Source organism: Rissa tridactyla, chromosome 1 (assembly GCF_028500815.1).
Source record: "Rissa tridactyla isolate bRisTri1 chromosome 1, bRisTri1.patW.cur.20221130, whole genome shotgun sequence".
Taxonomy (NCBI): Eukaryota; Metazoa; Chordata; class Aves; order Charadriiformes; family Laridae; genus Rissa; species Rissa tridactyla.
Window position 1 is genome coordinate 140076450 of NC_071466.1, and position 26536 is coordinate 140102985.

The 26536-nt window shown below is 43.9% G+C and overlaps 1 protein-coding gene across 1 annotated transcript in view; it reads left to right on the forward strand.

Moving 5' to 3' along the window:
• The window catches only part of VWF (von Willebrand factor), a 145598-nt gene that overhangs the window by 22976 nt on the left and 96086 nt on the right, over window positions 1-26536 (forward strand). Inside the window, exons 8-18 of the mRNA XM_054220138.1 lie at window positions 887-1009; window positions 4122-4233; window positions 6416-6462; window positions 10732-10868; window positions 12284-12422; window positions 13037-13137; window positions 16123-16318; window positions 17257-17472; window positions 23721-23961; window positions 24792-24886; window positions 26184-26344. Of these exons, the coding sequence (XP_054076113.1) occupies window positions 887-1009; window positions 4122-4233; window positions 6416-6462; window positions 10732-10868; window positions 12284-12422; window positions 13037-13137; window positions 16123-16318; window positions 17257-17472; window positions 23721-23961; window positions 24792-24886; window positions 26184-26344 (1568 nt within the window). The remainder of the gene's footprint in view (window positions 1-886; window positions 1010-4121; window positions 4234-6415; window positions 6463-10731; window positions 10869-12283; window positions 12423-13036; window positions 13138-16122; window positions 16319-17256; window positions 17473-23720; window positions 23962-24791; window positions 24887-26183; window positions 26345-26536) is intronic.

Below are 26536 nucleotides of genomic sequence, written 5' to 3' on the forward strand. Positions count from 1 at the left end.
GTCAGGAAAAAGAGAGGTGGCCTGCTGCCACAGCAGGAGCTTAATTTTCCTTCACCCATCATCTGTGCTGTGATGCTGTCTCAGGAGATGATGATGATGGTAGTTTTATAGGAGGCATGAAAAGCTGTGCTGCACTGGAAGGGCTCTAGTGCTGGGCATGCTGTACTAGTGCGAGCTGGTGCACACGCCTTGGAGCCACAGAGGGCAAGACCACTCCTTCGTTACCCTCCCGCCTCCTTCAGTAGAGAATTTCCTGGGAAAAGGCAGGCTCTAATCTTTTCTTCCCACTCCACGCCCATGCAGTCTTGTGAGGTATGTCTATGCATCAAAATGAAGGGATGGCCATAGTGTGTGCTTGTATAATGGCCTAACCTACGTAATGACAGCAGTGAAGATGCCACGGCATGGGTGTTACCCTGTGCTGGCAGTTCTTTGGAAGAAGGAGGATAGGATTTCAGAGTCTTAACTGTCTCCTAGTTCTCTCTGGAAACACAAAACAGTGTAATTTCATAAATGAGTGGAGTAACTGCATAGCTTAAACATACAGAACATGCTTGTCTATCCAAATTATTTAGATATTATTACAAAACTTTCCCTCATGTCTGATTGTTCTTAATGTGTTTGGTTTTAGTTAAAACTCAATTTATTAGAAAATAAATTGGATTTAACCTGCAAGTGTTTACTACACAACCTGACAGATGATGATATTTCAGCAAACTGAAAATCAAGTGTTTCTTAAATGTTATGCTTCTGAAAAAGAAATCATTGATTGGAAAGTATATGACCTTTTTAGTGTCTCTGTCATTCAGCCTTTGATAATTAAGGGATTTATTTATTTAAGAGTTATTGAGGAATTTGCATTTCTAATTTCTTTTAATTGTTTCAGGGCCAAGATGTCCAGTTGGCATGGAGTACAAGGAATGTGTATCCCCTTGTGCCAAAACCTGCCAGAGCCTGAATATCAATGAAGTATGTCATGGACAATGTGTTGATGGCTGCAGCTGCCCTGGTAATTTATTTACTGGGTTATTTACAGAGGAACATTTGGCAGTGATGCTACCTATTTTATTAGAAGAAAGCAAGCTGTGTCTTCCCTTAAATTTTCCTGAAATCAGAAACAACTTCTCTTTTCTGGGACCATGCCTTAGAATAAACCAGTTTCTATACTGCCTGTATGCTCACTCCATGAAAGGCCTATTTTTTAGACACAACTGAAAAGTAAATGTTTCTGTGAAAATCAGCACCATCTATTACTCTAGGATTGCCTTTCTTTCTTGGTGAGGGACCACTGACCGTTGGCGTATCTAGATTCCTTCTGAATTGCTTTTGGTCAGAAGCATCCAGTTTGAGAAAGAAAGAACAGAGAATATTCTGAAGGAATTTCTTACAGAAAAACAGTACGTGTAGATCTTGCACTATAGTTCCAAAGATCTTCATGATTTCAGATTAACGATTTAACTTATTATTGAACCATTCATAAAGGATATTTGATTGCCTTAAAGGGGACAGCCCAACCACCACTTTTGGGTTTTTGTCAGTCTTTCTCCTCTGTCTACTGTACTTTAGACAACGGCAGGAGGAGAGTTTTATTCCTGGCTGCAAAGCTCCATATGCTCCGATTTCTAGCTGTTTTTTGTTGGGTTTTTTGAGGGGGTTGTTTGTTTTTAATAGGACTATCTCTGCATTTCACCCTTCAAATCTGGACTCAGTGCAAATGCACAGAGGTATTTACTGTCCCCCTGTACAAGACACCAAGCATGATGGAGGTTTACTGAGAACATAATTTGGTTTCCAAAACAAGGGAGATATGACCATGTCAGCCTTGTCTGAGGGGTCATTAAATGCGTTCTAAAACATTCCTAGTCATTCAGAGCTTAGTAGTTTCCCATTTAGCTGGCAGTCTCTTACTGTAGGTTCAAAGCTGTCACTCCGTGGCAGGACCTGTGAATGTTCACATGGAGAGTGACAGGGTAACCATGCACAGGACCTTATTTTGTTGTGAAGGACCTAGCTATTATATTTGTGCAGTCCTGGAAGTGCTGGGAAAAGTTGAAGGAGATGAATCCACTGGCTGGAAAAGGACTCTGGCTGTATTCTTCCTTTGGTAGCGTAGCTGCACTGGTCAGTTCAGCACAGGAAAGGTCTATGGGGGCAGGAACTGAAAAGCAGAGAAACAAGAGCTCAACAGAAAGGGTACTGCATGAGGAACAAGTAGATGGGTAGAAGGAAGTGCATGAAACTCAGCACAAGAAGGACATGGACCTGTTGGAGTGGGTCCAGAGAAGGGTCACAAAAATGATCAGAGGGTTGGAACACCTCTCCTATGAGGACAGGCTGAGAGAGTTGTGGTTGTTCAGCCTGGAGAAGAGAAGGCTCCGGGGAGACCTTATTGCAGCCTTTCAGTACTTAAAGGGGGCTTATAAGAAAGATGGGGACAGACATTTCACTAGGGCCTGTTGTGATAGGACAAGGGGTAATGATTTTAGACTAAAAGAGGGGTAGATTGAGACTAGATATAAGGAAGAAATTTTTTTACAATGAGGGTGGTGAAACATTGGCACAGGTTGCCCAGAGAAGTGGTTGATGCCCCATCCTTGGAAATACTCAAGGTCAGGTTGGACAGGGCTCTGAGCAACCTGATCTAGTTGAAGATATTTCTGTGCATTGCAGGGGAGGTTGGACTAGATGACCTTCAAAGGTCACTTCCAACCCAAACCATTCTATGAAAAAAAACAAGAAACAGCAATTAAAAACTTTTACTGTTACTTGGTGCACAGTCAACAGGGAAGAATTTTGATTTGAGTTTCAGAGAGAGCCAGGAGGATCTCACAGATGAATAGAGGAATTTAGGATTAGGATTGTACCTCCTCTTACCTTCTCTCCAGTTCTCCAAGAGTAAAAATGATCTGTTCAATGAATGTGTCTTTTGGGTTTGGTTTTTTTTTTTTTTGTTGGTTTGTTTTTTCCTTAGTTGTACCACACAGTTACTTTAATTGCTGTAAATGGAGTTACTATTGCCAGGAAAAAAAGGTGGACGTTCTATTTTCTATTGCTCTCTGGAGAGCCACACCACTTTTAAGTGCTCAGATCTTGTTTTTAGTATCTCTCACTGGAAGGATTTTCTCAACAGCAAAGATCTATCCAGGCAGCTCTATGGCAAGAATGGGGGGAAATGGCACTTACCTGTGTCTCACTGTCAGTGGTGACTGCTGCTGCCAGGGAACAGGGCTAAAGTCTCTGCAATCGATTGGAAGAAGTCCTTGAAAGAGGAGGGAGATGTGTTTTCAGCAGTCAGACTTTTTTTCTACGTTATCTCTTTTAAAAACAGAGAAACATCAACTATCTATCAACATGGGGATCTAAGAGAAAGAAACTTGTCATTTCTTCTACTAGCTTATAGTGCAATCTCAGGCAAGTCTTGTAATTCATCTGTACTTCTGTTTATCTTTTTAAGATAAAATACTCTATATATAGAAGAGACAATTACAGTTGCATAATATAGAAACCTCAGCAGTTGGATCCAAGTGGGGAAGTTAGCCCTTTCACTGCTTGCTTCTCCAGAAGTAGAAAAGAGAAACTGAAACTCCACATGATAACGTTTCTTTCTCTAAGACGCTGTCTGCTAGGCTTTTATGTTGTCCAACTTCTTTCCTTCATTCCCTACTTTGTCTCCTCTCATGTCGTCCTGTGATGAATACAGAACCTGTCTGGACACCCTTTATTGCAGTCAGTAAAGTGCACATATTTTTCAAAGAGTCAGATTTCTAGAGCAGATCTAATCAAGCTTGATTGTGCTCCCTGTGTTTGACCCATGTATGTTCCAATTTGTGTGTTTTGGACTCGGGGTCTGGGTAAGCCAAGAGGTCTTCTGGGAGCACCAGAAATGGTCCATTCAAGCACATTTGAGGGAGAGGCAGCACTTGAAGGAAAGTAGACACCAGCCGCCATGAGGCGTTTTGGCAAGCCTTATTCTATTTTATTGCTGACTGTGACTAACTATGGATAATAATGCATATGAAGTCTTGCCAAAGTATATGAAGAACTAGAAAATCTAATCATATTTATATTTGTGTCCTTGTGTCTGTGTGGCATGTGTATCTGCTGCTACTTAATCTATCCAGAGGGGAAGCTCCTTGATGGTGACCATTGCATTGAAAGTGCCGACTGCTCCTGCATCCACTCTGGAAAACATTATCCTCCTGGCTTCACCATCTCCCAGGACTGCAATTCATGGTAAATTCAGTGTTGCTCTGGTGGCGTTTCTGTTGCTCTAGATAAGTACTGAACACCATTTAGTGGCTGTTTTAGATTATCTTTCTAGAAATCTCTCTCTCTACTTTTTAAAAATTTCCTTTCATTGGCAAAAGACCTGCTCTCTTATTGGAAATGCCAGCCCTTTCCAAGAAGAGAGTTGTTCACAAAGACAAAATCAGCTCTGCTTTTAAAGGGATATTTGATTTGATAGAACAATGTGAAGGTCATACTCCTTCAAATAGTAGAGAACTACCTGTTTCCTGTGGATAAGACAGACCGGCAGGTTCCCATGTCTGGTTAATGTCAGCGGTGGTGTCTTTGTTTTGACTTCCTACATTTATTTAACCTCTAAACCCCGTTTCTTTCCAAGAGGAGTTAGATCAAGCACGTCCTTGGAACTTCTCTCGAAGCTAATGAATCTTCCCAGCTGCGTAGCTCACAATTTTTCTTTCACTCATGAATGCCATCCTGAAGGGGAAGGCTGGGTGTCTAAAGAAAGGAAGGGGAATGAGTAATGTATTCCTGATCTTGTTAGGTATAAGTGTGAACATATTTGTGGAAGGAGTTCAGACAACCCTGTGCCCAGATGTTTCCAATTAGAGCACAGAAGGAGGACTCAGTTAAGGCCACCATATGCAGAAGAAAGATGGTCTATGCATCATCCCTAATGAGGGATGATGAGTTAACCAGAGGTTTTTCATTACCTGCAGCATGTGTCACAGAGTATGAACCAACCATGGCATTAGCATTTTGTTGTTGTCCCCAGAGCCATCTGCAGCTTTGAGCTTGGCCGCATTCTTTGCCCTTACTGCTCTTGGGGGGGTCAGTGCCACCTGACAGACGGTATTGTTAGAAAATACTTCCTGTTATTCAGATTTGATAATGCTGTGGAGAACGTCATTCCATTGGCTCTGCATTTACCATCCTCAATAAACTGACTCCCCGCAAATGGTTTTCAAGGGCTGGGATAATGAAAGGAATAAGAAGAATCCAGCATCTCTTGAAACTTACTTGATTTTGGATATTCTAGGATTGACTGACATAGTATTCCACAGACCCCAGGATGACAGCCATCTCAATTGCCATCAGTGCATTTTACTGGTTAATAGTAGTGCCTATGAGTGGTGGCACTAGGTCCACCACCCAAAGACAATAAAGCAGAGATGATCTACTTCCTTGCAGCTTGCACAGAAACAGAAACTAAGCACGAGGAGCTTAAGTCACCAATGTGCCATCAGACTGATGAAGGTCTGCTTAAGCAAAAAATCTAGCTGGCCAGTGAAGGAAAGGGATTATTGCCCTCCTGTAACAAACTCATGAGGCTGTGACTGGAGCAGTGTGACCAGTGCTGGCTTCCCACTGGAAGAGAGATAATTAAGGACTAGAGAGAGTCTTGGAAATGACACTAGAGATAATCACAGAAGGGGAGCTTATGATGTGAGGAGAAGCAAAGGGAAATAGATTGGTTTAAAGGCTAAGGAGGGCACTTTCACTGCCTAAAGGGAGGTTGTAAATATGACAGGGCCAAACTTCTTGGAGACAAACAGTGAAAGAGGAAGAAGCAATGGACACTAGTTGCAGCAGGGGAAACTCCATTTAGACACAAGGAAAAATTCTTCCCCCTGAGATGGTGCAGCACTGGGACAGTTACCCTGGGACACCATGGGACCTCATCTTGGAGATTTCTAAACTCAAATGGACAAGGTCCTGAGCCACCTGATCTAGCTTTGAAGTTCCCTTCTTTGAGTTGGGAATTGTAGTATATGATTTTTCTGGAGGTCCCTTCAAACATTTTCTTTTTTTTTTTCTATGATTCTGTCGTATTAATAGACATACTTTGCGAACTGCATCTAAAACTCATTCTACAACAGTGGAATGTAGTTGAAAACTCTATTAAACGCAGAGCTTGGGTGGAGAAATAAAGAAGTTCTTGAGTTTTGCAACCATTCCAGCCCTTATTACCAGCAGTTGCTGTCGAATGACGGTAAGAAGGGATGGATATATTAAAAAATGAGGTCACGGGAGATGTAAAGGATGCCGGGGACTGGTCTAATTTCCCTAAAACATGGGCCCATATTTCAATTATTTGGGAAAAAGTTGCAAGGGAAGATTTGAATTCACATACTGTTGCCTAACTTGTTATATGTTACGTGTTTCCTAGCATTTGTCGACGTGGCACCTGGATCTGCAGCAATGGGGAATGCCCAGGTATGTTGGCTTTACTCTTTTCAGGTTTTGACAAGTAAGCCTTGCCTATGTCCCTCCCACTTACATCCCACTTAGATTTTTTTTTGCATATAAAAAGTGAGTCTGTCTTTGTTCTTTCTTACTTATTCCAGTGCGAGCCAGATGAGCTTGTACTTCTAAGTCATTCTTGTGAGACACACCAGATGTTGTCCTGTATGGTTCATGTGTAGCAATGATCAATCCTGCTTGGTAAGAAGAATGGTTCCTCTTTAGATTACTTAGTTTACCAAGACATAAGGGTCTGTATGTTCAGAGGAACGTCTTTTCAGGCAGAGTAACACTGCTGGGTTTCTTTGACCTGGCACCATTTCCTATCTGATTGTCTGAATTAGCATACTTTTGTTGATGGGACAATTTGAAGTACTGGGAGTAGATTGGGTCGCTCTTGATACCCCATGGCTTTGGGCCCTATAGGTATTGTTACAGGGGAAAGAGCTACAACCCTGGGGAAAAAGTGGCCACCCTGCCTTCTGTGGTTGGTGGCAGACTGGGGAGGCAGCTCTGCTGGTGTTCTTGCTCCCGTTTTTCCCTACCCTTTATACCTCCCAAACTCACCAATACTGGTGGCTGCTGTCCCAGTTTTTTGCCTGCATAGGGAATGTAACTTTCCATGTCGTGCATTGGCCAGCAAAGTACCGCCTTCCTTATTTCCTCCTACTAGTTCTGTGGCCCATCCCCTGTCTCAGCTCCTGCATGATGTTCAGCCATATATTTACCTGAGACAGCATTTGACTCTGCTTGTGTTGTGCGTAGGAGTCTGCAGGGAGACAGCATGGCTCTTTGTCTTGTTTGGGAACGGAGAATGGAAGGGATGAAGAGGAGACTGGGGTTATGGCAGGACAGGAAAAGAGAGAGCAGGTTTTTTGGGTTGGGTTTTTTGGTGCCTTTTTTTTTTTTTTTTTTTTTTTCCAGGTGAGACTGTGCAATCCTCACAAATTAGGAGAATTACAACCATCTTAAAATGGCTATCAAAGTCTGTCTTTCTATTAACAGTAAGCTTGCCTGACCCATCAGTGCTCCAATTACTCCTGCTTTAGACTGAGAGAGCACTTGCCCCAAAATATCAGCAGAAAAAAAAAAGTGTGTGTATGCAAATGTGCAAAATAGAAATGACATTTTTAGTGAGCTATGCCAAGCACAACTGTGAGAAGCCCCATGCTTGAGGTGTTCAGTAAGGACTCTCCAAGTGCAGAGAATCTCACTGTCTAAAATGCAGAATCAGGGACGCAGACCCAGCTGATCTGTTATGTCTTTTAGCTAATGGGCAGCAACATGTTTACAAATGAGAAATAGGTCTCTTTCTAACTTCAGTTTTGACCTAGGTTATAGCTCTTAATGTCCTTGCTTTCTGGGCTACTATGAATACTATGTGGGCCAAATTTTTATCCTCAACTCCAGCCGTATCTTTTTCACAGTGATTATAGAATTGAAGATAAGCCTGGCATTGAGGCTTACAAACAGACACTGATATACAGCTTTGTGCAAGAGGGAATAAAGCATTACTATCTTTTTCTGAATTGGGAAGCTCTGTAGAATGAGCAGAAGTCAAAAAGAAAACCGGCTTATTTCTATGCCTTCAGTCAACACATACAAGTCACTTTTCAGCTAGGTTTGTACAAGACTGAAGGTCATAAAAGTGCAGCTGTTGTACATGTACCTGCTAACGTCTACAAACAGTTCAGAGACAGTACGGGCGGGCAGCACAGCTTCCCAAAGCAGCAGTACTTGATAGGAACAGTAGCCAAGTTTATACCGTTACCTATCCTGTTTGTCTCTATTTGAAGCAATACTACAACGTATTTTTATCGTTGGTTGGTTATTTTTGCAACAAATAGCTCTGAAATCATGTGTCACAGAAAGTTTATGTACTTAGACTCACATAAGCTCAGGGTAGCTACTTTTTTACCAATCTGTTTGTCAGGAAAGTTTTCTTTTGTATTGTGGGAACGAATTGCCTAGCTATAAATTTGGTGATAAAGCTGGGTACGCAGCTGGAGGCAGTACTTCGGAAGGCAGTGTCGTGTCAGCCAACTAGCAACGACTGGCTAACACTAGCGAGAAGCTCTCAAGCTGATATCACAATTAAATTAATTATGAAGGCAGTAGGTTTCAGGAAATCTCATGGGATGCATTACACCAAATGGAGCAGATAGAGGGACCCATAAGAAGCGACTTTGCCGCAGGAAAGAAATTTCCCTTCTAGGAGCAGTGCCAAAGGGCTGGGACTTGTTTGGGGAAGCAGTCCCTAGCTCTTCATGCTGCAAACCTGTCCCGTTGGTTCCTAGCTGCAGAGAACGCCCTGGAAATCAAACTGCATGTAATATAGTGACTTATTCCTGCTTTTCTTTAAATCTGTTCTCCACATCTGATAGCCAGTAAATTGACTCTGAAGTTGAGTAGGATAACACTTGTTTCACCTTTGTCTAAGCTTAATTGAACAGAAAGTAGAATTCCCACAGTTGCAAACCATCTTACTCTCCAGGGAATAACAAATATCCAGCGAGTGCTGGACTTTGCTCAGGGCTACGCAAGGCTGGGAATCCTCAGGATCTGTGATGTTGTTCCTTAGCACAGGCTGGTTTAAGATGGTTAACACTGATAATATGTTGAAGAAGGAAATTTCCACTTGATGTTCATTTCACAGAGCTTCTGTGGGACTCAAAGGCAGTGGAGAGAGAATAACTCATGGGGTTTACCTGCCAGCTTGTAATGTTTAATCTTTCTCCATCCTTTGTCAGTGGATTGCCAATGTAGGCCCAGCACCTGAATTTTGTTCTGGACAAGGAGGTCTCTGCCCAACTTGTTTTCTGTAGGACCATCTCTAACTGTAATACTCGTATGAAAGGGTTCCTTTGCAAACTCTGTGGAGTTGGAGCCTTCCTATGTGTTTGCAGAGGCCCTAGCATAACAGGGTACTACATCCCAGTTGTGGCATCTGAATACTGCCTTTCTGGACATGAAAAGCCACGATGTTGGTACACATGTTAAGATGCTGAAGTCACTTTTCATAGTAGAAGGATGGACAAGCCAGACTTTTGCATTATTCTGCAAGAACTTTAGATGTAGCTCTTGTAACTATGGATTTATTTTTAATTTTATAATAGTTAATTAAGGTAATGGTTCAGAGTAAAGTCCATAATTTTTGCCCTTGGAATAACTCCAGCTGTGACTGTCTTCCAGCTCTTCATTCTGATAAGGTGGTTTTACTTTAATATTAGAATAACTTATTGGTATTCAAGGCAGTCCAACAAAGGAATAAACACTTTTTTTTGGCTGTGTTCAGGGAAGCCATTGTGAAGAAGGCTTTCAGACACTGTTGCCTTCATAAAACCATACTGCAATGCTCTAAAAACACCAGTAGAGAGACAAAGAGGGGGCTCGCAGTCTGCCAAGACACAACTGTGAAACACAGACTGAGAATGAGGCACCTCTGCAGAAGAAGAGCAGACCAGCAGTGAGTCCAACAAGTCTTGTTGCAAGTATTGATTTCCAAATTGGTAAAAACGCCTGCGTTCTGCATCCAGCTCCATGGGTGCAGATGTGCCCCACTGAGCTAAGTAAAAGTGGATTTAAAGTGTGCTATGTCAAGATGTTGGAAGGTCCTGCATAGGGATAAAGAGGCAACATTGTCCATTGTACAGAGGATGTGACTAATGCTGGGTAATCCTGAGCCCCGTTCCTAGCTCTGCCAGTCTTAGGCATTAGAACTTCCCCTCTCTGTGCCTCAGTTTCCCTATTGTATAAAGACATGTTCCTACATAAAAGAGAGTGTGGGTTGCTGTTTGCAATTGGTTCATGCCACCAGCACCCATCACTTTGCAGGCTAGGCCATACCTTGTACCTGAGAGCTTGAGTGACTGTGCTGAGTTTCCAGGGCCGCTGAGGTATATACTATAGAAGAATCAAATCTGCTCCAGTGAAGAAAGCTGAGCCATTTGCTGACGTCCTCGTGACCCTACATTTGAAACATAATATAGGCTTTTCCGTAGGCATGAATTTCAGCTCTCGAGTGTGATTTATACCATAATACTCCCCAGCTTTTGTCAGTGCTGCTGTTACTACTGGTAATGACTTACAGGAATAAACAGGGAGATAAGCATCTCATCCCTGGGCCTTGTGTAACCTGCTCCTCTGGGCTGCTCTTCCCCCTCAGTGGCTGGGGGTGGGGGACGGGCAGGATTTTGCTTGCAGCTGGCACTGAGGTGATTAATGGCGCTCTGTGTTTTTCAGGAGAATGCTCTGTCACCGGCCAGTCGCATTTCAAAAGCTTCGACAACAAGTATTTCACCTTCAGTGGGATTTGTCAGTACTTATTTGCCAAAGACTGCGTGGAAAATTCCTTTTCTGTGATCATCGAGACGGTGCAGGTAACAGCAGCCTTGGCTGGCGCCTGTGCACCTCCGCGCATGCTCCTGAGAGAGTGGGAAGGGCTGTGGGAGTCTGATATGAATTGCAGATGCACAGGCCAACAAAAGTAATTTTCCTATGAAATAATGGAGTTTAAATAACAGATCCAGTCTTTCTCCTTAGCTAATAAGCATTTTGCTTCTCCTCGCCGCCATCCCCAGGAGCCTACCTGGAGACTGAAGTTCGTAATGAGGTTTGGAGAAGGAGCCGTCTCTTTGCCAGCTGAACAGATAAATGCAGAGGAGGGTGCGCCCCTTGCACAGTCCCTGAGGGACGGTGCCTCGATGGTGCCCGGGGCGAAAAGACATTTCCTTAGACACCGAGGAGGGTGCTCTGGCAGAGTAGTACCTTGGGTTGCTTTCCATCAAGTCATATTGAATAGTGATTTCTGCTGCTCATTAGCCAGTCAGCGGCTCCTGACTTTCTTTGCCACCTCCCCTGATGGGTGGGAGAGATGCAGCTGGAAGTCAGTGAGGGGAGACGACTGGAGAGAGGCAGGAAAGGGAGCCAGGCCAGTGCAGGGAGGGAAGGAGACCCTGGAGGGGGTGTCACAGGGAGGTTAACCCGGTCGTGAAATTAATTGACCAGTTGTGCGTGGGAATAGGTGAACTAACGTGGAGATTAAAAAGGGTACTGAATCAAGCAGAGAGGAATAAAAAGGATGGGGATGGAGGAACTGAAGGCAGGCAGAGGTACGATGGATTCAGGAGACGAATGGGAGTGAAAGGGGAGTATCAGCCTGCCTTGCAGGTCACAGGCTTTGGAGAAACGGGGTGTGACCGTCCTACGCACGCACCACCATCTACGTCTGCATCCTGCCTTAGAAAGCTCTGATAGTGCAGCTCTGAGGTCATCTGTGCTTGGGAACTTGTAGAACGGGTTTCCACTGAAACTTCCCTTTCGAAACCAGGAGTCCCCAGGGGCCTGCAATCCCTGTTCCTCATCTGCCTAACCCTCAGCCGGGAAAACAAACAGCCCGGGGAGTCTTGGGCGGTGCGAACCCCACAGCTATCTCCCAGGCTGTGGGGGACAGGAGAGCATGTCCCCCCCTGCCCCTGCCACAGCCTGGGGGGGCTGGACGCTGGCCTCTGGCGTGGGCTGCTCCTGGGGGCTGGTGTAACGCCTGCAGGTTGCCTTCCAGGCTCTGGGACAGTAGCTGCGGATGGCTCCCTGGTGCGCGATTAGCAGGATAATGGAAGAAAGGCTGCCAGCCTAGTGTTTGTGGGATGGAGAAACTAGATCCGTAAAACCATCGAGACACTTAACACCTCCTGAATTAGATGCCGAAATGCCTTCTGGGGGCCTGGGGCTAAGTCAGTAAAGTCCCAATAAAGTGAAAGCTTGAGGTTCAAGGCAAATCTCCCCTTCTCTGTAGTGTGCAGATGATCCTGATGCCGTGTGCACTCGCTCAGCTTCGGTCCGAATCTGGGATATGGACAACAGCCTCATTAAAATGAAACACGGAGGAGGAATTTCACTGAATGGACAAGACATACAGATCCCTTTGCTACAAGGTGTGTTCTTGATGTCTAACTTTGGCCAAACGCGGAAGGGGTCCTACTTACCAGTGTTTTCTGGCACGTCTTAGCCCAGTTCAATCAAAAAATGTTTTCAAAACCAAATTCTCACTTGCAGTCTCTTCGAGAAGCTCTGTCATTTCAGTTTCTCTCCATGCAGCCGACGCATCTTGGCTCAGCTCCCCTAAAATCAGGAGAATTAACCTGGTCCGGATTTGCGAGATGTGATCTTGTAAACCACTCTTGGCCTATGCTTTCTAAAATTACTACTATTTTTTATCCAGAAATTTGAAATCCCTGCAGTTACCTTGCAAACTGTCATGGTTAATGCCTGAGGTTTTGCGGAATGCACGTGTTATCCTCTTCTAGGGCTCCTGAGTGCCTTAAAGCAGAGCCTATGGACGAGTTCATGCATATGTAAACAGGTGAGCAGGCACAAAGCTTGGGAAGTGTGCGGTGGGCATTGCCGGCACCCCTTGCTGTGGTGGACCTGCTTGCCCCCCAGATCTGTGGCAGCCTCTCTGTTGGCCTGTTCAGCGCCGCACAACAGCCCCAGGCGATGAAACACCACATCCTGGCTTGACTGACTGACACTTTGTGGTTGTCCTAAGGTGCCCTCCGCATCCAGCGCACGGTGAGGACTTCGGTTCGCCTTACCTATGGGGAAGATTTGCAGATTGACTGGGATGGTCATGGTGAACTCCTCGTGAAGGTACTCTTTCTTTCCTTCTATCTATTTCTGCCTTTTTGCCCCCTCTCTCGTCCCACCCAAACATGCACAAAGATTTTATTGTGTGAAGTGAGAAATTGCTTTGTGTTGCATGTTAGGAATTCCATTCTCTTTTGCTACCCCCAGAGTGATATACAGGTCCTTTTGTAGTCCAGAAACAAACATTTTCAACCTACAGCAGCTTGGTAGATTTTTTTTTTTCCCTCTCTCTTTTTTCGTGGAATGACAGCCATTATTAATCATGAATAGTTTTGTGTTTTGTTCAACAGATACCCTCCAAATTGGATTTTTGCTTTCATTTGCTTTGACTGTCCTGTCTAAAGCAATGTATTTGTATGACTTAAAATAAGGGAAGAATATAGCTCCAGGGACTCAGTTACTCATAATTTCCAGGAAAAGTCAATTAAGTCATAGAAGATGCGTTGCATGCTCCTGCTACTGTGAGGGATGCTTAAAGTCACCCTTGATTAGCAATTAGGGTTTTTCTGTGCTGAGACTGCTGCAGAGTGTAGAAATATCCAAACCAGGTTTAAAAGAAATGAGCTGCAAGGGAAGGAGTCTAGCTGCAACAACAGAATGCGTTACATAAACCACTTTTTTGGTGTGTGTGTGTGCAACGATTTGCAGAAAAGCCTGTGAGGGAAGGCGGGGAGATTATTTCCTGTGTAATAGTCTCCTGATAGCTGATAAACCTTCACAGCTTCTCCAGCTAAGCCATCTATTGTCCTTTTTGCTTGTAGAAGAGGCTGTTTTCTGTCGATCAGTAGGTCCCAGGGACTGCGACTGTTGTCCCTGAGGTTGCATGTGCTCCCTGAGGAGCACGAGTCCGCCTGGAGCGTTCCTTCCTGGTGTGATGACCTGCAGGCTATGGGCGTCCGGTCAGGGCAATGCGCTCCTTTGTGATGCTGCAGACCCGTGTGCTCCTGCCGCGTTCGCGTGGAGGGGTGCTTAACCACAGCCCTGCTGCCTTTGAGCCCCATTTGTAGTAGGGGATCTGCAGCTGGGCCCTGCGTGGGGTGGCTTTGCTCATTGAGAAGAGTTTTGCCAAGAAAGTCAATTTTTCTGGAGTTTTCTACCGAGCAGTGAGCGTTGCCCTCTCTGAACCGTGGCATTGCTTTTGCACTCTCCTCGCCTGCCCCAAAATTTGGTTTAAATGTCACATTTGTCACAGTGTAAAAGGTACATGAAAGGTAGTTCAAAAATGAGTACAAGAGCTGAAAAGGCAACAGAGAAGAAAGGTCAAGACGAACTTTAGAAAGCATCCATGATTTTAGTATCGTTGTTTCTATCTAGTCTGTATCTCTGTGCTCCAAGGGTACTACAAGTTGGTTTTGGGCTGAGAATAATTCAGTTCGCTCCCTTGGCACACCTCAGAAGTTTTTGCTTTCCTCAGTATTCAAAGTATTTTTCTGCCTGGTCAGAGAACCGTGTAGCCTGGAAAATTCTTTCTTACAGTTAAACCAAATCTAATTTTCTGCTCCAGATCCTCTACCCATAAAAGCGGTAGAAGTTTCTCCAATCATCTGCATTTATTCAGCTCTGCTCTGAGCTCTTTCCCTCGCTGGATATCTAAAGCATCTTTTTAATTGCTTTGTTAATTTATGCTGGATTTGTAGACTGACCTGTTGCCAAGTATTTCTGACAATTGGGGGAAGTGATACACTTCCATTACCTTGGCCAGACTTCTGGTAAAAATTCTTTTAATGTTCCTCAAGAAGGTTCCCCTTTCTGTGACCACTTGATATTTGTGGTTCGAGCTTCCACTCAAAAATATGCCAGAATTTGGATTTGTATGAGTCATTGTCTGTATGCCGAGTACGTGAAAAAGTAACTTCCTTGGCCATCGGAGTAATAAGGGTGTGTATTCTCTAATAATTAATGGTTGTTCCTTTTGATACTTCATATTTACTCTCTGACCACTGTATTCGAAGAGAGGGTAGTATTAGGTTATGTTTTGGAGGATGATTTAATTTGAATTAAACAGAAAGCCAGTTTTCTTCAAAAATGTGTTTTTCTAGCTTTTTTGGTTCTGTTTACTGGTCACTCCTGCCTATCTAACTCTAGCACTCTACTAAATGCATACAGAGAGCTGCTGTAGCGTTAAAGCACTGAGTCAGCTCCTGAGGACAGCTGGTAGCGCTTGTGATGTACCAGATCTTTACTTCTAATAGAAACTGGCAGTTTCTACTAGAATAAAAGATATTGGTGCCTTTGTGTTGCAGATGTTGCTTAGAGCGATTTCCCCCTCTTTACCTCTAAGTTTAGGGTCCCATTTCAGCTGTCCCTTGATTTGCAGCAAGACTGAGGCAGGGTAAAAAGTACGTTTGCTCTGTGGGTTGTTTGCAATGCTGCTTTTGCTGTGTCATAAGTTCCTCTAGGCGGGAGGAAGCTCTGATGTGAGGTAATGTAGCTCCGGGGGTAGTAGTCTCTTCCTTATTTTATTAATGGTGCTTAATGTTGAGGGCGATAAATCCTCTAACGTTGTCCCTGCTTTGTGATAAACCCATCTGTTTAAATTTTCCTTTAAAATGTGAAATGGTTTCAGGTGCCATATCGTTTCCCAAATTCCCACTGGACCTTTAGAAATAGAATGATCTCGCCATATTAAAAAATGCAGCCCCCACTGTTGCCTTGTTTATTTATATGAATGAAGGGGAAAAATGGGGAAAGACAAAACTGGCGTGCTGATCAAGGCATGAAAGTAAGCCGTTTTTCTCCTACTCACCTATAGTTACCCTTTGAAATTAGCACTGTACTGCGCAAAAATTGTCCTGCTGCTACTAATAGTAGCATTTTTGTTAGAAGTTTAAAGACGTAGTACAATGAAATTGTCTGTAGTTTTTTTACTATGTATTTGAGAATTTTCTTGATTATTAAATTGTGTATGGTTCATTCTTTGGAAAAAAATCTTGCTATACAGTGTTGACCTATTCTGGAGGATGACCCGGCTAATGTTGTGTTCCATAGCTATCTCCAGTCTATTCTGAAAGGATGTGCGGGCTATGTGGAAATTACAATGGTAACCAAGGGGATGATTTTCTTACACCTTCTGGCATGGTGGAAGCTCTTCTGGAAGATTTTGGAAACTCCTGGAAGCTCAATGCAGACTGCCAAGACTTGTTAAAACAAGACAGTGACCCCTGCAATCTCAATCCTCGTTTAGGTACTGAACTCCATCCAAAATTAACATGTGCAACAAACTGTGATCTTCCATTTTACATAACAAGTAAAAAAAAAAAAAAAAAAGAGAGAGTGAGTGAGGAAGCCAGTGTTGCTTGCATTACCGGTAGGGTGACTGCAATCGCTGTTTAAAAAAAATAATAAATCAGTAATGTGGGATCATGCTAGTCTTCAGTTTGGACCACAGTCAGAGTTAGACCATCACAGCCACAGCACAAACTTGAGTGTCACCGAAACTACACTTACAGGTGACAGCAATACTATGTTTATCCTCTGGGTGGACAAAACACCTGTCATCTTCACTCCCCTGTCCTTACACCTATACACTTTTCCTGATCCCTTGTTTCCCTTCTTTTACTGCATCCCAACAGGCAGCCTTCCTCTTTCCCTCCATACTGCTTGTCTGTCCTGGTTAGACACTGGAAGACGTTCTCAGCGCAATTTTCTTGTCCCAGGTGTTACAGCAGCCTCTGGTTTCTGGAAGGAGCAGGAACGCATAAAACTTTATGACCATAGATCATAGCAGGCACTGTAGATTCGTGAGTGTAGTGCAGGCTAGAAGTCTTAACTTCGCAAATATAAAAAGCAGCAGAAAGCAGTGGCTCTGTGAAAGGAAGTACAGCAACAGAAATAGTGGTAACAGAAGATGAAAGCATTGCTTTTCCATGATTTGTTTTACTAGTGAAACATTATTCTTTTAGTGGAGCTCATGACCTATGAGCTATGATGCTATCTATGCTTATTGATCCTATTTTATTCTTCTGTGGGTTTTTTTTTTGTTTTGCTTTTTTTTTTTTTTTTTTTTTTTTTTTTTTTTTTTTTTTTTACAAAAGAAAAAGAAAATGCTTAATGTGGCTCTTCTAGCTTTTCTTCAAAGCCACTGATAGATTCAGTGCAAGCATGTAATTTTTCTCTTTTTAGCCAAATATGCTGAGGACTCCTGCTCAGTTCTGATGTCTTCTGCATTTGAACCCTGTCACCATGAAGTCAGTCCCGCTCCCTATGTGAAGAACTGCCGCTTTGATGTTTGCTCCTGCTCCAATGGCAAGGATTGTCTATGCTCTGCTATTGCTAATTACGCAGCAGCCTGTGCTAGGAAGAACGTCCTGATCCAGTGGAGACAACCTGACTTCTGCCGTAAGTGAAATGCTCCTAAAACCCTTGTCTCAAAGGAATTTCTTAGCAATGTCAGATGAGAAATCTAGAATGAGATGATTTCTGCGAGGTGCCGAATATTTCTTACGGCAAATGATGAGAAGAGTGTATCTTTCCTCCACTCAAGCAAGGATGCAAAAACTAACTGTTCACAGAGACTGCTCAGCACTGGGGGAGAGAAGCAGTCATTTGACATACCTTAGCAGAGCTTTTGACTGGATTTCCATTTTCAGCTGTATTTAACTTTCAGCTACTCACCTGGAAACTTTCTGAATATCCCAGGCTGGGAATCTCCAAATGATTTGTAGTAATGTATAAATTGCTGTTTTGGTACCTTCTTCTTTTGAGGCCCAAGCTTCCTAGCTCCTGACCTTGTCAGTGACTCCTGATTTTAGATGAAGTTGAGAGTATGGAGGAAGCACAAAGACAGGTACTTGGTCAAGTGGTAGTCGTAGAACAGAATCATAGAAGTATAGACAAACTTATATCAGAATCGACCTCTGGCAGTCTTCTGGTACAGCCTCTGAACATATCAGGGCTAACTTACAGCAGATTGCCTGGGCTCTTGTCTGGACAAGTTTTGAATATCTCCAAGGATGGAGATCCCACAACCTCTCTGGCATCTGCAGGTTTGGGTTACAGAGGTGGGGTAACAGATAGGATAGGATATCTGCATAGAGCAGTCCAGTGCAAGATTAATAGCCAAACTGCTAAGAAGCTGGAGAGAAGAAGCCAATGTCTGTTATTGCTTTTCTTGCTCTGTTAGGTCAAAGTGTTACAAAGAAATGCATTTCAATGGAATTTTGATGGAACGTGGACACGCTTTTCCCCGTAAATATTTGTGAAATAGATGTTTTTGCATTTTCTTGAGTAACTTTGCTATTAAGGAAAGAAGACAATTGAAAATTTTGGGGAAAAGTATGTAGGCTCGTCAGCCCTCCAGATCTGTTCTGCTACTTCTTCCCAAACACGGCGTGCGAAAAACACTTATAAACTGAGTGAGTAGAAACAGGGAAAGAGAGGTCGCTGTCCTTCCACCTGTTAGGGTCTGTACCTGTAAAGTCAGACTACAGCTTCTGCAGGCTGGAGAGTATTTACTGCGAATGAGAACAAAATCAGTTTATGTTAAACTGCTGCATGGTTTCATAATATTTTACCTAATTTATGTAAATGTTCAGATAGTGGAACAGTAATGTAATAAAAATCCTTTTAAAAATGTGCAGGTCTGGAGGCTGAAAGAAAGAGCAGCGATAATGCACCATCGTTCTTTCTGTAATTGAACAAGTCAATTTTCACAATTAATCTTTAATAGTGCAGAGCTGCTTCCTCCTCTCTGTGCATTACAGAGCGCTTTATGTTCTCATAAAGTGACGATTTCCCTGATTGTAGATCCATCAGCCCCCATTAAATAATCCTGATGCCCCAGACATCTCCTGTCATATGAAGGAGAACAATCCCTCTTTTAATGGGCTTGAGAAGTGAATGTGCAGGTTGCATAATTTGTGCTGATGGCCCAGTGTGCTGAACACGTGCTCTGCTCCTGCCTCGGTCAACGGAGATTCAGCTTCTTGGGAAATGACTTGACAGAACCGGTTTGCTTGATTTGAAGTGGATAAGTGGCAGGGAGGTAAGTCGTTAGTGTAGCATAGCATTTCTGCTGCATGCCAAGCTAACAACCGCATTCGTCTCCCACGTCTTTGAAATTATTTTAGATGAAGTTTGATTGTTTAAGAGCTGAATCCCACCTTGCCCACCATGAATAAGCAACACAGCCAATCCCTGTATGCTGCATGGAAGGAGAAGATAAGCCATGCTGTGAAGGGCTGTCTATATCATGCATGTGCAGAGTTGTGGTGAATGGAGTTAAATCCAGTTGGCGGCCAGTCAACAGTGATTTTCCATCAAAAGAAGTGTGGCCAGCAGATCAAGAGAGGTGATTCTCCCCGTCTACTCTGCTCTCGTGAGACCCCACCTGGAGTACTGTGGCTAGCTCTGGAGCCCTCAGCACAAGAAGGACATGGATCTGTTGGAGTGGGTCCAGAGGAGGGCCACAGAGATGATCTGAGGGCTGGAGCACCTCTCCTACGAAGACAAGCTGAGAGAGTTGGGGTTGTTCAGCCTAAAGAAGAGAAGGCGCCAGGGAGACTTTATAGCGGCCTTCCAGTACCTGAGGGGGGCCTACAAGAAAGCTGGGTAGGGGCTGTTTGCAAGGGCATGTAGAGATAAGACGAGGGACAATGATTTTAAACTAGAGCAGGGTAGGTTTAGATTAGACATTAGGAAGGAGTTCTTTACAATGAGGGTGGTGAGACACTGGAACAGGTTGCCCAGAGAGGTGGTGGAGGCCCCATCCCTGGAGACATTCAAGGCCAGGCTTGATGAGGAATCTGATCTAGTTGAAGATGTCCGTGCTTACTGCCGGGGGGTTGGACTAGGTTCCCTTCCAACACAACACATTCTATGTTTCTATGATTCTCTGATTCCCTAGGGCTCAGTATTGGGGTCAGTTCTGTTTACTATCTTCATCAGTGATCTGGATGGGGCGATTGAGTGCACCCTCAGTAAGTTTGCAGACAACACCAAGTTGGGCAGGAGTGTTGATCAGCTCAAGGGTAGAAGGGGTCTACAGAAGAATCTGTACGGGCTGGATCAATGGTCTGAAGACTACGGTATGAGGTTCAACAGGGCCAAGTGCTGGGTCCTGCACTTGGGTCACAACAACCCCACGTAGTGCTACAGGCTTGGAGAAGAGTGTCTGGAAAGCTGCCTGGTGGAAAAAGACATGGGGGTGTTGTTCAACAGCCGCTGAATATGAGCCATCAGTGTGCCCAGGTGGCCAAGAGGGCCAATAGCATCCTGGTGCATATCAGAAATATTGTGGCCAGCAGGACTGGGGCCGTGATCATCCCCCTGTATTCAGCACTGGTGAGGCCACACCTTGAGTACGGTGTTCAGTTTTGGGCCCCTCGCTACAAGAAAGACACCAAGATTCTGGAGAGAGTCCAGAGAAAGGCAACGAAGCTGGTGAGGGGTCTAGGGAACAGGCGTTGTGAGGAGCGGCTGAGGGAGCTGTGTTTGTTTAGCCTGGAGAAAAGGAGGCTGAGGGGAGACCTTATCGCTCTCTACAACTGCCTGAAAGGAGGTTGTAGCCAGGTGGGGGGTTTGGTCTCTTCTCCCAAGTAACAGGTGATAGGACAAGAGGAAACGTCCTCAAGTTGCACCAGGGGAGGTTTAGATAGGATAAAATTTCTTTACCAAGAATCCTATCTTTTAGATAGAAAAATTCCTATCTTTTAGATAGGAAAAAATTCTTTACCAAAAGGGTTATTGAGCATTGGAACAGGCTGCCCAGGGAAGTGGCTGGGTTACCATCCCTGGAGGTATTTAAAAGACATGTAGTCATGGTGCTTAGGGACATGGTTTAGTGGTGGACTTGACAGTGTTAGGTTAACGGTTGGACTCTATGATCTTAAAGGTCTTTTCCAACCTAAATAATTCTATGATTCTTTGTCTTGTGTATGTATGCATTGTTTTGTGGTGAAGGGGAATCAGTCAACAGGTCTCTAGATTCAGGTTTTAGGTCCCATTGAAAATCCCCCTATTTTCCTTAATGTGGTGGTGAGTAGCTTATTGTCTTTGCATGTCTTCTGCAAGAGTATTTGTATGGGATAGATGCAGGAGTGCTGGAGTGGGCAGTAGGGCAGGCTCTGAGCAGCATTTGAGGATGGCTACATCACATGGTGGGGCTCACCCTGCCAGCCGGTGCTGGAGAAGCAGCTGTGTTAAATCTAGTCCTGACAGGATGTGTCATCGTTCAAAGCTGCTGATCTATGTGTGATCACATTTTCACCTTGCACTACATGAGAAACTGGTCAGGATTTATGTCTCTCTCGCTCTGTGTTGAAAACCCACCCACAAGAAGCTGGATGAACTGTCCAATGGATACGCACTTTTCCAATGCTTTCCCATTATTTTCCATCTTATACCTGGAACAGGCTGAGCTTCAGAGCACAGCATTGAGCTGTTTTGGTTTTATAACAGGCGTCCATAGAGACTAGATGCACCTCGCCTTTTCCTCTCGTTTTCCTGGCAATAACGGAATGTTGTTTTTATTTTTCGTAATGACAGTGTCTTACAAAGTATGCAGACAAAAGTCCCCTCCCAGGTCAGTTGTCTTGCCTTTTTGCTGTTAAAAAACAGATGTTGCTGAGATGTGATGGAACAGTTGATTAGGACTTGGAGTATGAACTTGGCATCGGGTAGCATAACTGGAAAAGCAAGGGATGTTTCTAAAAACTTAGGAAGTGCATCGGCAGGTAAGATGAGTTACAGAGCTTTATCTAAAGAAAGGATCCACTGCAAACTTGTCCCTGTGGTCCGGGAGTGTTTTACCACTGACTAGAAAGTAGGGCAGGATGTTGGTCTCAGTGATCCTATCCTTGTTGAATCTTGAAACTCTAGTAAACTGGCGTACCTGCCTGAAATCTGCCAGACCAGTTCCCTGTTTCCAGAGGTTCCCGAGTAGCAGATCATAGTTTTGGCTAAGGCTTCATGGTTGTGTGGGGTTTTTTTGGTTTGGTTTTTTTGTTTTGTTTTTTTTTTTTTTTTTTTTTAAAAAGCAACTGGTTCTCAGCCCTGGATGGTGCTGGTTCAATATTTGATTTTCTGCAAGGATCATGTTTATGTAAATTAGAAGTACTGTTCTGTGAATAGCTGCCAAATGCTCCTAGAACTGTGAGTGAATCTGTCATCTATTTATTTCTGAGTTAGGAGGTATTTACTCTGTGTTGATGAGCACACACAAGTTTCTTGGGCTACGTTGTGAAAGGGAGGTTAAATAGTTTGGGCACAAGTCCCAAACTTGGGAGATCTTTGCTCTGAAGAAGGCTTTAAGTCACCTCAAATGCCGCCAGTCTGGATCCTCATGTTTTAGAGGCTTACGCTCCCGTATATGGGACTTCGGGTGCCTCAAAAGAAGTCAGGGAGATGTTGGTGCAACCATGCCTCTCTTCAGTAAGTAGAAGCAGTTCTTGATTTCAGACAAATTTTGTGTAGGTAAGCATGAGATGTTGGTTAGCATGTGGGACTTGCTTTGTTAGTCTCAGTGTTAGTTCAGCCCTGCTAGCAGCTGGAGGGGCCCGCAGGGCTGTAGCCTTGAGATAGTTTTTTCTTTTACTATCATTACTGCTACAGTTCCCAGGGGTGTGTGCTCACAGAAGAGATGGTCAGGATTATTGGATCACTCTGCAGGGATGAGAAGAGGAAGAGCTTTCTCTGTAACCCCTTGATCTTGGTTTTAGCACAGTACAAATGCGCCAACTTGTATTTGCAGCTGCTTCCCTCACTCCGCTGAACATCCTACCTCATCACCTTACAACCCTGGCCGTTTGCTATGGAAAGGTGCTACAAACGACAGGTCTTGTAAACTCCGGTTAACAGGAGGCCTGTTAAAAGCCCTTGATAATACTAACTTGTTTTCTCGTCTTCTGAAATGTGTTGTCCGAGCTGCCACCTAGTGCCGATGCTGATGTATGCCGGGGAGGTTGCCTCAAAATCGGCGCTGTAGAACGAAGTGGAAGTTTTATAAACAAAGAAGCCAAAATGGCTCCAAATGCCATAATTAGGTCTCCATAAAAATGAATTAATCATCAGAAATCGTTAGTACCCAAGGTTTGGCTCCACAATCATTAAATGACTTCGCTATTTGCACCTGTTTCCACCGGTGGAATCACTGAGGGCTTCTGGGATGTGAGGCTTTAAACTGTGGTAGCACCTGCTTATCAAGGCAGAAACCTACATTTCTACTTATTTTGACCACATTGTCCCCAGCCATCTTGGAAAGGAAGAGAACTGTAAATGTGTATGTGATACTTGTAATGCTCCTAACTTGTAGATCCAAGTAATAGCAGAGGGTGGACACGGCCTGTGTTTTTCATTCCGGATGAAATTTTGTGGATGGATTTCCATTGCAGGGGTTGCAATCCAATCCCGACATTTATTGGAAACTGCACGTAGTAAGGGTTTTGCTTGTGTGTGTACGTATAAGCAGTGCCCTAGGCTTCCCTGGTGCTGCAGAGTTAAGGAAAGACAGTGTAATACGGGCCTCTGTCAGTGAGTAAATTGAGTAAATACATTCTAATTCCCAGCTTTCCAGTCTGATTTAGGCAGCTTTTCTTTTAGTTGGCTTTGGATCTAATGCCAGTCTCCCTGCCGTGCACATCATTCAACAGCAATGACCTGTCCTGAAGGCCAAGTGTACCAGCAGTGTGGGATGCCGTGCAACCAGACCTGCAGATCTCTGTCCTACCCGGATGAGGACTGTGATGAACTCTGTGTGGAAGGATGCTTCTGTCCCCCCGGGCACTACCTGGATGAGCGTGAGGAGTGCGTGCCAAAGTCCCACTGCTCTTGTTACTATGACGGTGAGATCTTCCAGCCAGAGGATGTCTTTTCAGATCATTACACCATGTGGTAAGTGCAGTCAGTTTTCATAACTCATCCCTACATGCCATGATTCAGAAATTTTTGGATAGCCGGAGTGGTTAACCGGTTCAGTTCCTCAGGTCCTTTACCTCCTCTGAAACTAGTTTAGAAGAGGGCAAGATTTTGCCTCCAATAAACCAAATGGTGAGTTTTGCTGTTGCATCTCTATCCGTATAATTTCAAACGCCCTCTCAGTCAGGAAAAAAAGGACGAAGCCCTGTTCCTGCCAGTTTGAAATGGAGTTTAATTACTGACAATAGCTACTTCGAAGGCTTTTAAAATGTTACTTTAATGTACTGCGTTACATTTCTTAGTCGTTAAAACCTAATTATCTCGGTGAAAGATACAAATATTAAAAAGCATTTCTAATTGTTAAATTGAGTAGCGGTACACTGAGAGTATGAATGTAATTGCTGGGCAGCTCCCGGCAAGCCCAGTTTTGGGAACAACGTCTGCTCCTTTTCTCCTCTGCCACAGAAGTCAGAAGTTGCAGGGACTAAGTGGTTCCTTACCTGTCCCCACAGCAGACCTGACTATTGTCTTGCCCAGCTTTATGCCTGTGCAGATGCATTGGATTCAGCTGGACAAGGCTAGCATACGGCTGGTTTACCGTGCTAGTGTGTCACTGCGACTATCTTAAGGAAGATTTGCCTTTGATGTTGAATGAGCAGAGTGAATGGAGAGCAACAGATCAGCAGCAATTGAGAGGGGTAATTTTGGTACTCTGACAAGTTCCCCGTAGGCCTGTCTGAAAACAACAGCATGAGTGAAAGCTAAATGTCACCTTGTTAAATATAAGCTCTATTTGTTTTTCTTAGCTATTGTGAAAACGGTTTCATGCACTGCAGTACAAACAGAGCTCCTGGTGCCTTCCTGCCAGATGTTTTCGCTGATGAGAGGCCATCTGCCAGAAGTTAGTATGCTTTAAGAAATTAATGTGTGGTTTTTTTGGGTGTTTTTTTTTTTTTTTCCCCCTCTTCTGTCTCTTGGCAATCTAGAGTAGGGAAGAAGTACCAGAGGTTGCAGTGGCTGGTGATGTTGGAAGTCTCTTTCTAAACCTTTTTTTGTTATACGCTAGAAACAAAATGTTTGCATGGGAGGATGCAGGGCTCACTGTGTCCCGCCTCTCAAAACTATAGTTAGCCACTGCACCCTGTCTTTAGTTGAAGAGGTTAAGGGGTTCCCTTGGCAGTGATCCGAGGCCCTCAGTTTCTATTTGAGGATCACACGACTTCAGTAACTAGCCAGCTTTACACCTCCTGCAGGCTGCAAGTTCTGGTGCATATGAAGCTTTTGGTGGCTTGAAGGTTAGAGTGCTGCCAGGCACCGCGTGTGCCCTCCAGCCACCAGGCATCTCACCGTAAAGCCTCCCAGAGACTGGCAACTGCCTTGCAGAGCTAAGCACTGCGTTGGAGAGCAAGATATTAGTGTTCTGGGATTTTCTGAGATTCTCCACTGATAGAGAAGTAAACTGATGGAGTTTATGGGATTGTGTTGGGAGAGGGGGTCTTGATAAAACATCAGTAGTAGTGTCACTGGGTGGCCCCCACTGTCCTTCAGGTGAAGCCTTTTAGGTGTGTATCTCACCAAACTCTTGCTGTAATGTTACTAAGACATAATTTTCCTGATATTAGTGTGTTAAGACTTACAAAACCTCAGAGAGGCATATATCTAGAATTGCTTGAAATAATAACCTTGAGTTTCTTGGGAAATTCTGATCTTCTTTCAGAACCTGAGTTCTCAAAAAGTTTGAAAACTCTGTATTTAAGCTAAGGGCATTGTTATTAACAGTCACCCACGTAGTTACATTCCGTCTTGGAAGTGACTCTAAGTACAAAAATGTATGGTGCTGTTGCTTCTCAGAACATGGATTTTGCGCTGACATTGCCAGTGTGCACTGCCTCAGGTTGAAATAGGTTTCACACTAAAGTGTGCTCATAGCCCTAGTGCAATCTGGAACTGAACGCTTGTGCAGCTCTTTTTGCTTCCCTATTAGAACACAGGCTTTTATGATAGCCTAACTGAGGTCGCTTCACTGGGAGGTGGGGCCTGTTACCTTTGCAATGTCATTCATAGTGGTGTGGTGGCGTTGCTCCATTCTATATCCTAAATTAGTTTTCTAATAAAAATGTTGACCCATCTTTTAGCAAAATACTGTGCTAACACTACTTGAGTTCTAATTGCAATTTTCGTAAATTTATTTTTGAAAGTAAAAAGGAGCTTGACATGCAGATACCCCATGGAAAAATTTGTCTGTCCTGCAAACAACCCAAGAGCTGAAGGGTTGGAGTGTGCCAAGACTTGCCAGAATTATGACTTGGAATGCATCAGCCATGGCTGTGTATCTGGATGCCTTTGTCCAAAAGGGATGGTAAGCAGGCTCCTCTCTGTTTTCTTGCCTTCATTTTTTCCTACCAGCAGTCTTCTTGCGGCCTGGAAATATGTGGTTGTGAAGTATTGACTCTGCCAAATTGTGGCTGGTTTAAAATATGTATATTGGTATATGTGCATCGAAGACCAAGTCAAACTTGTAATAATAATTGATAAACAAAAAGCCAAACCC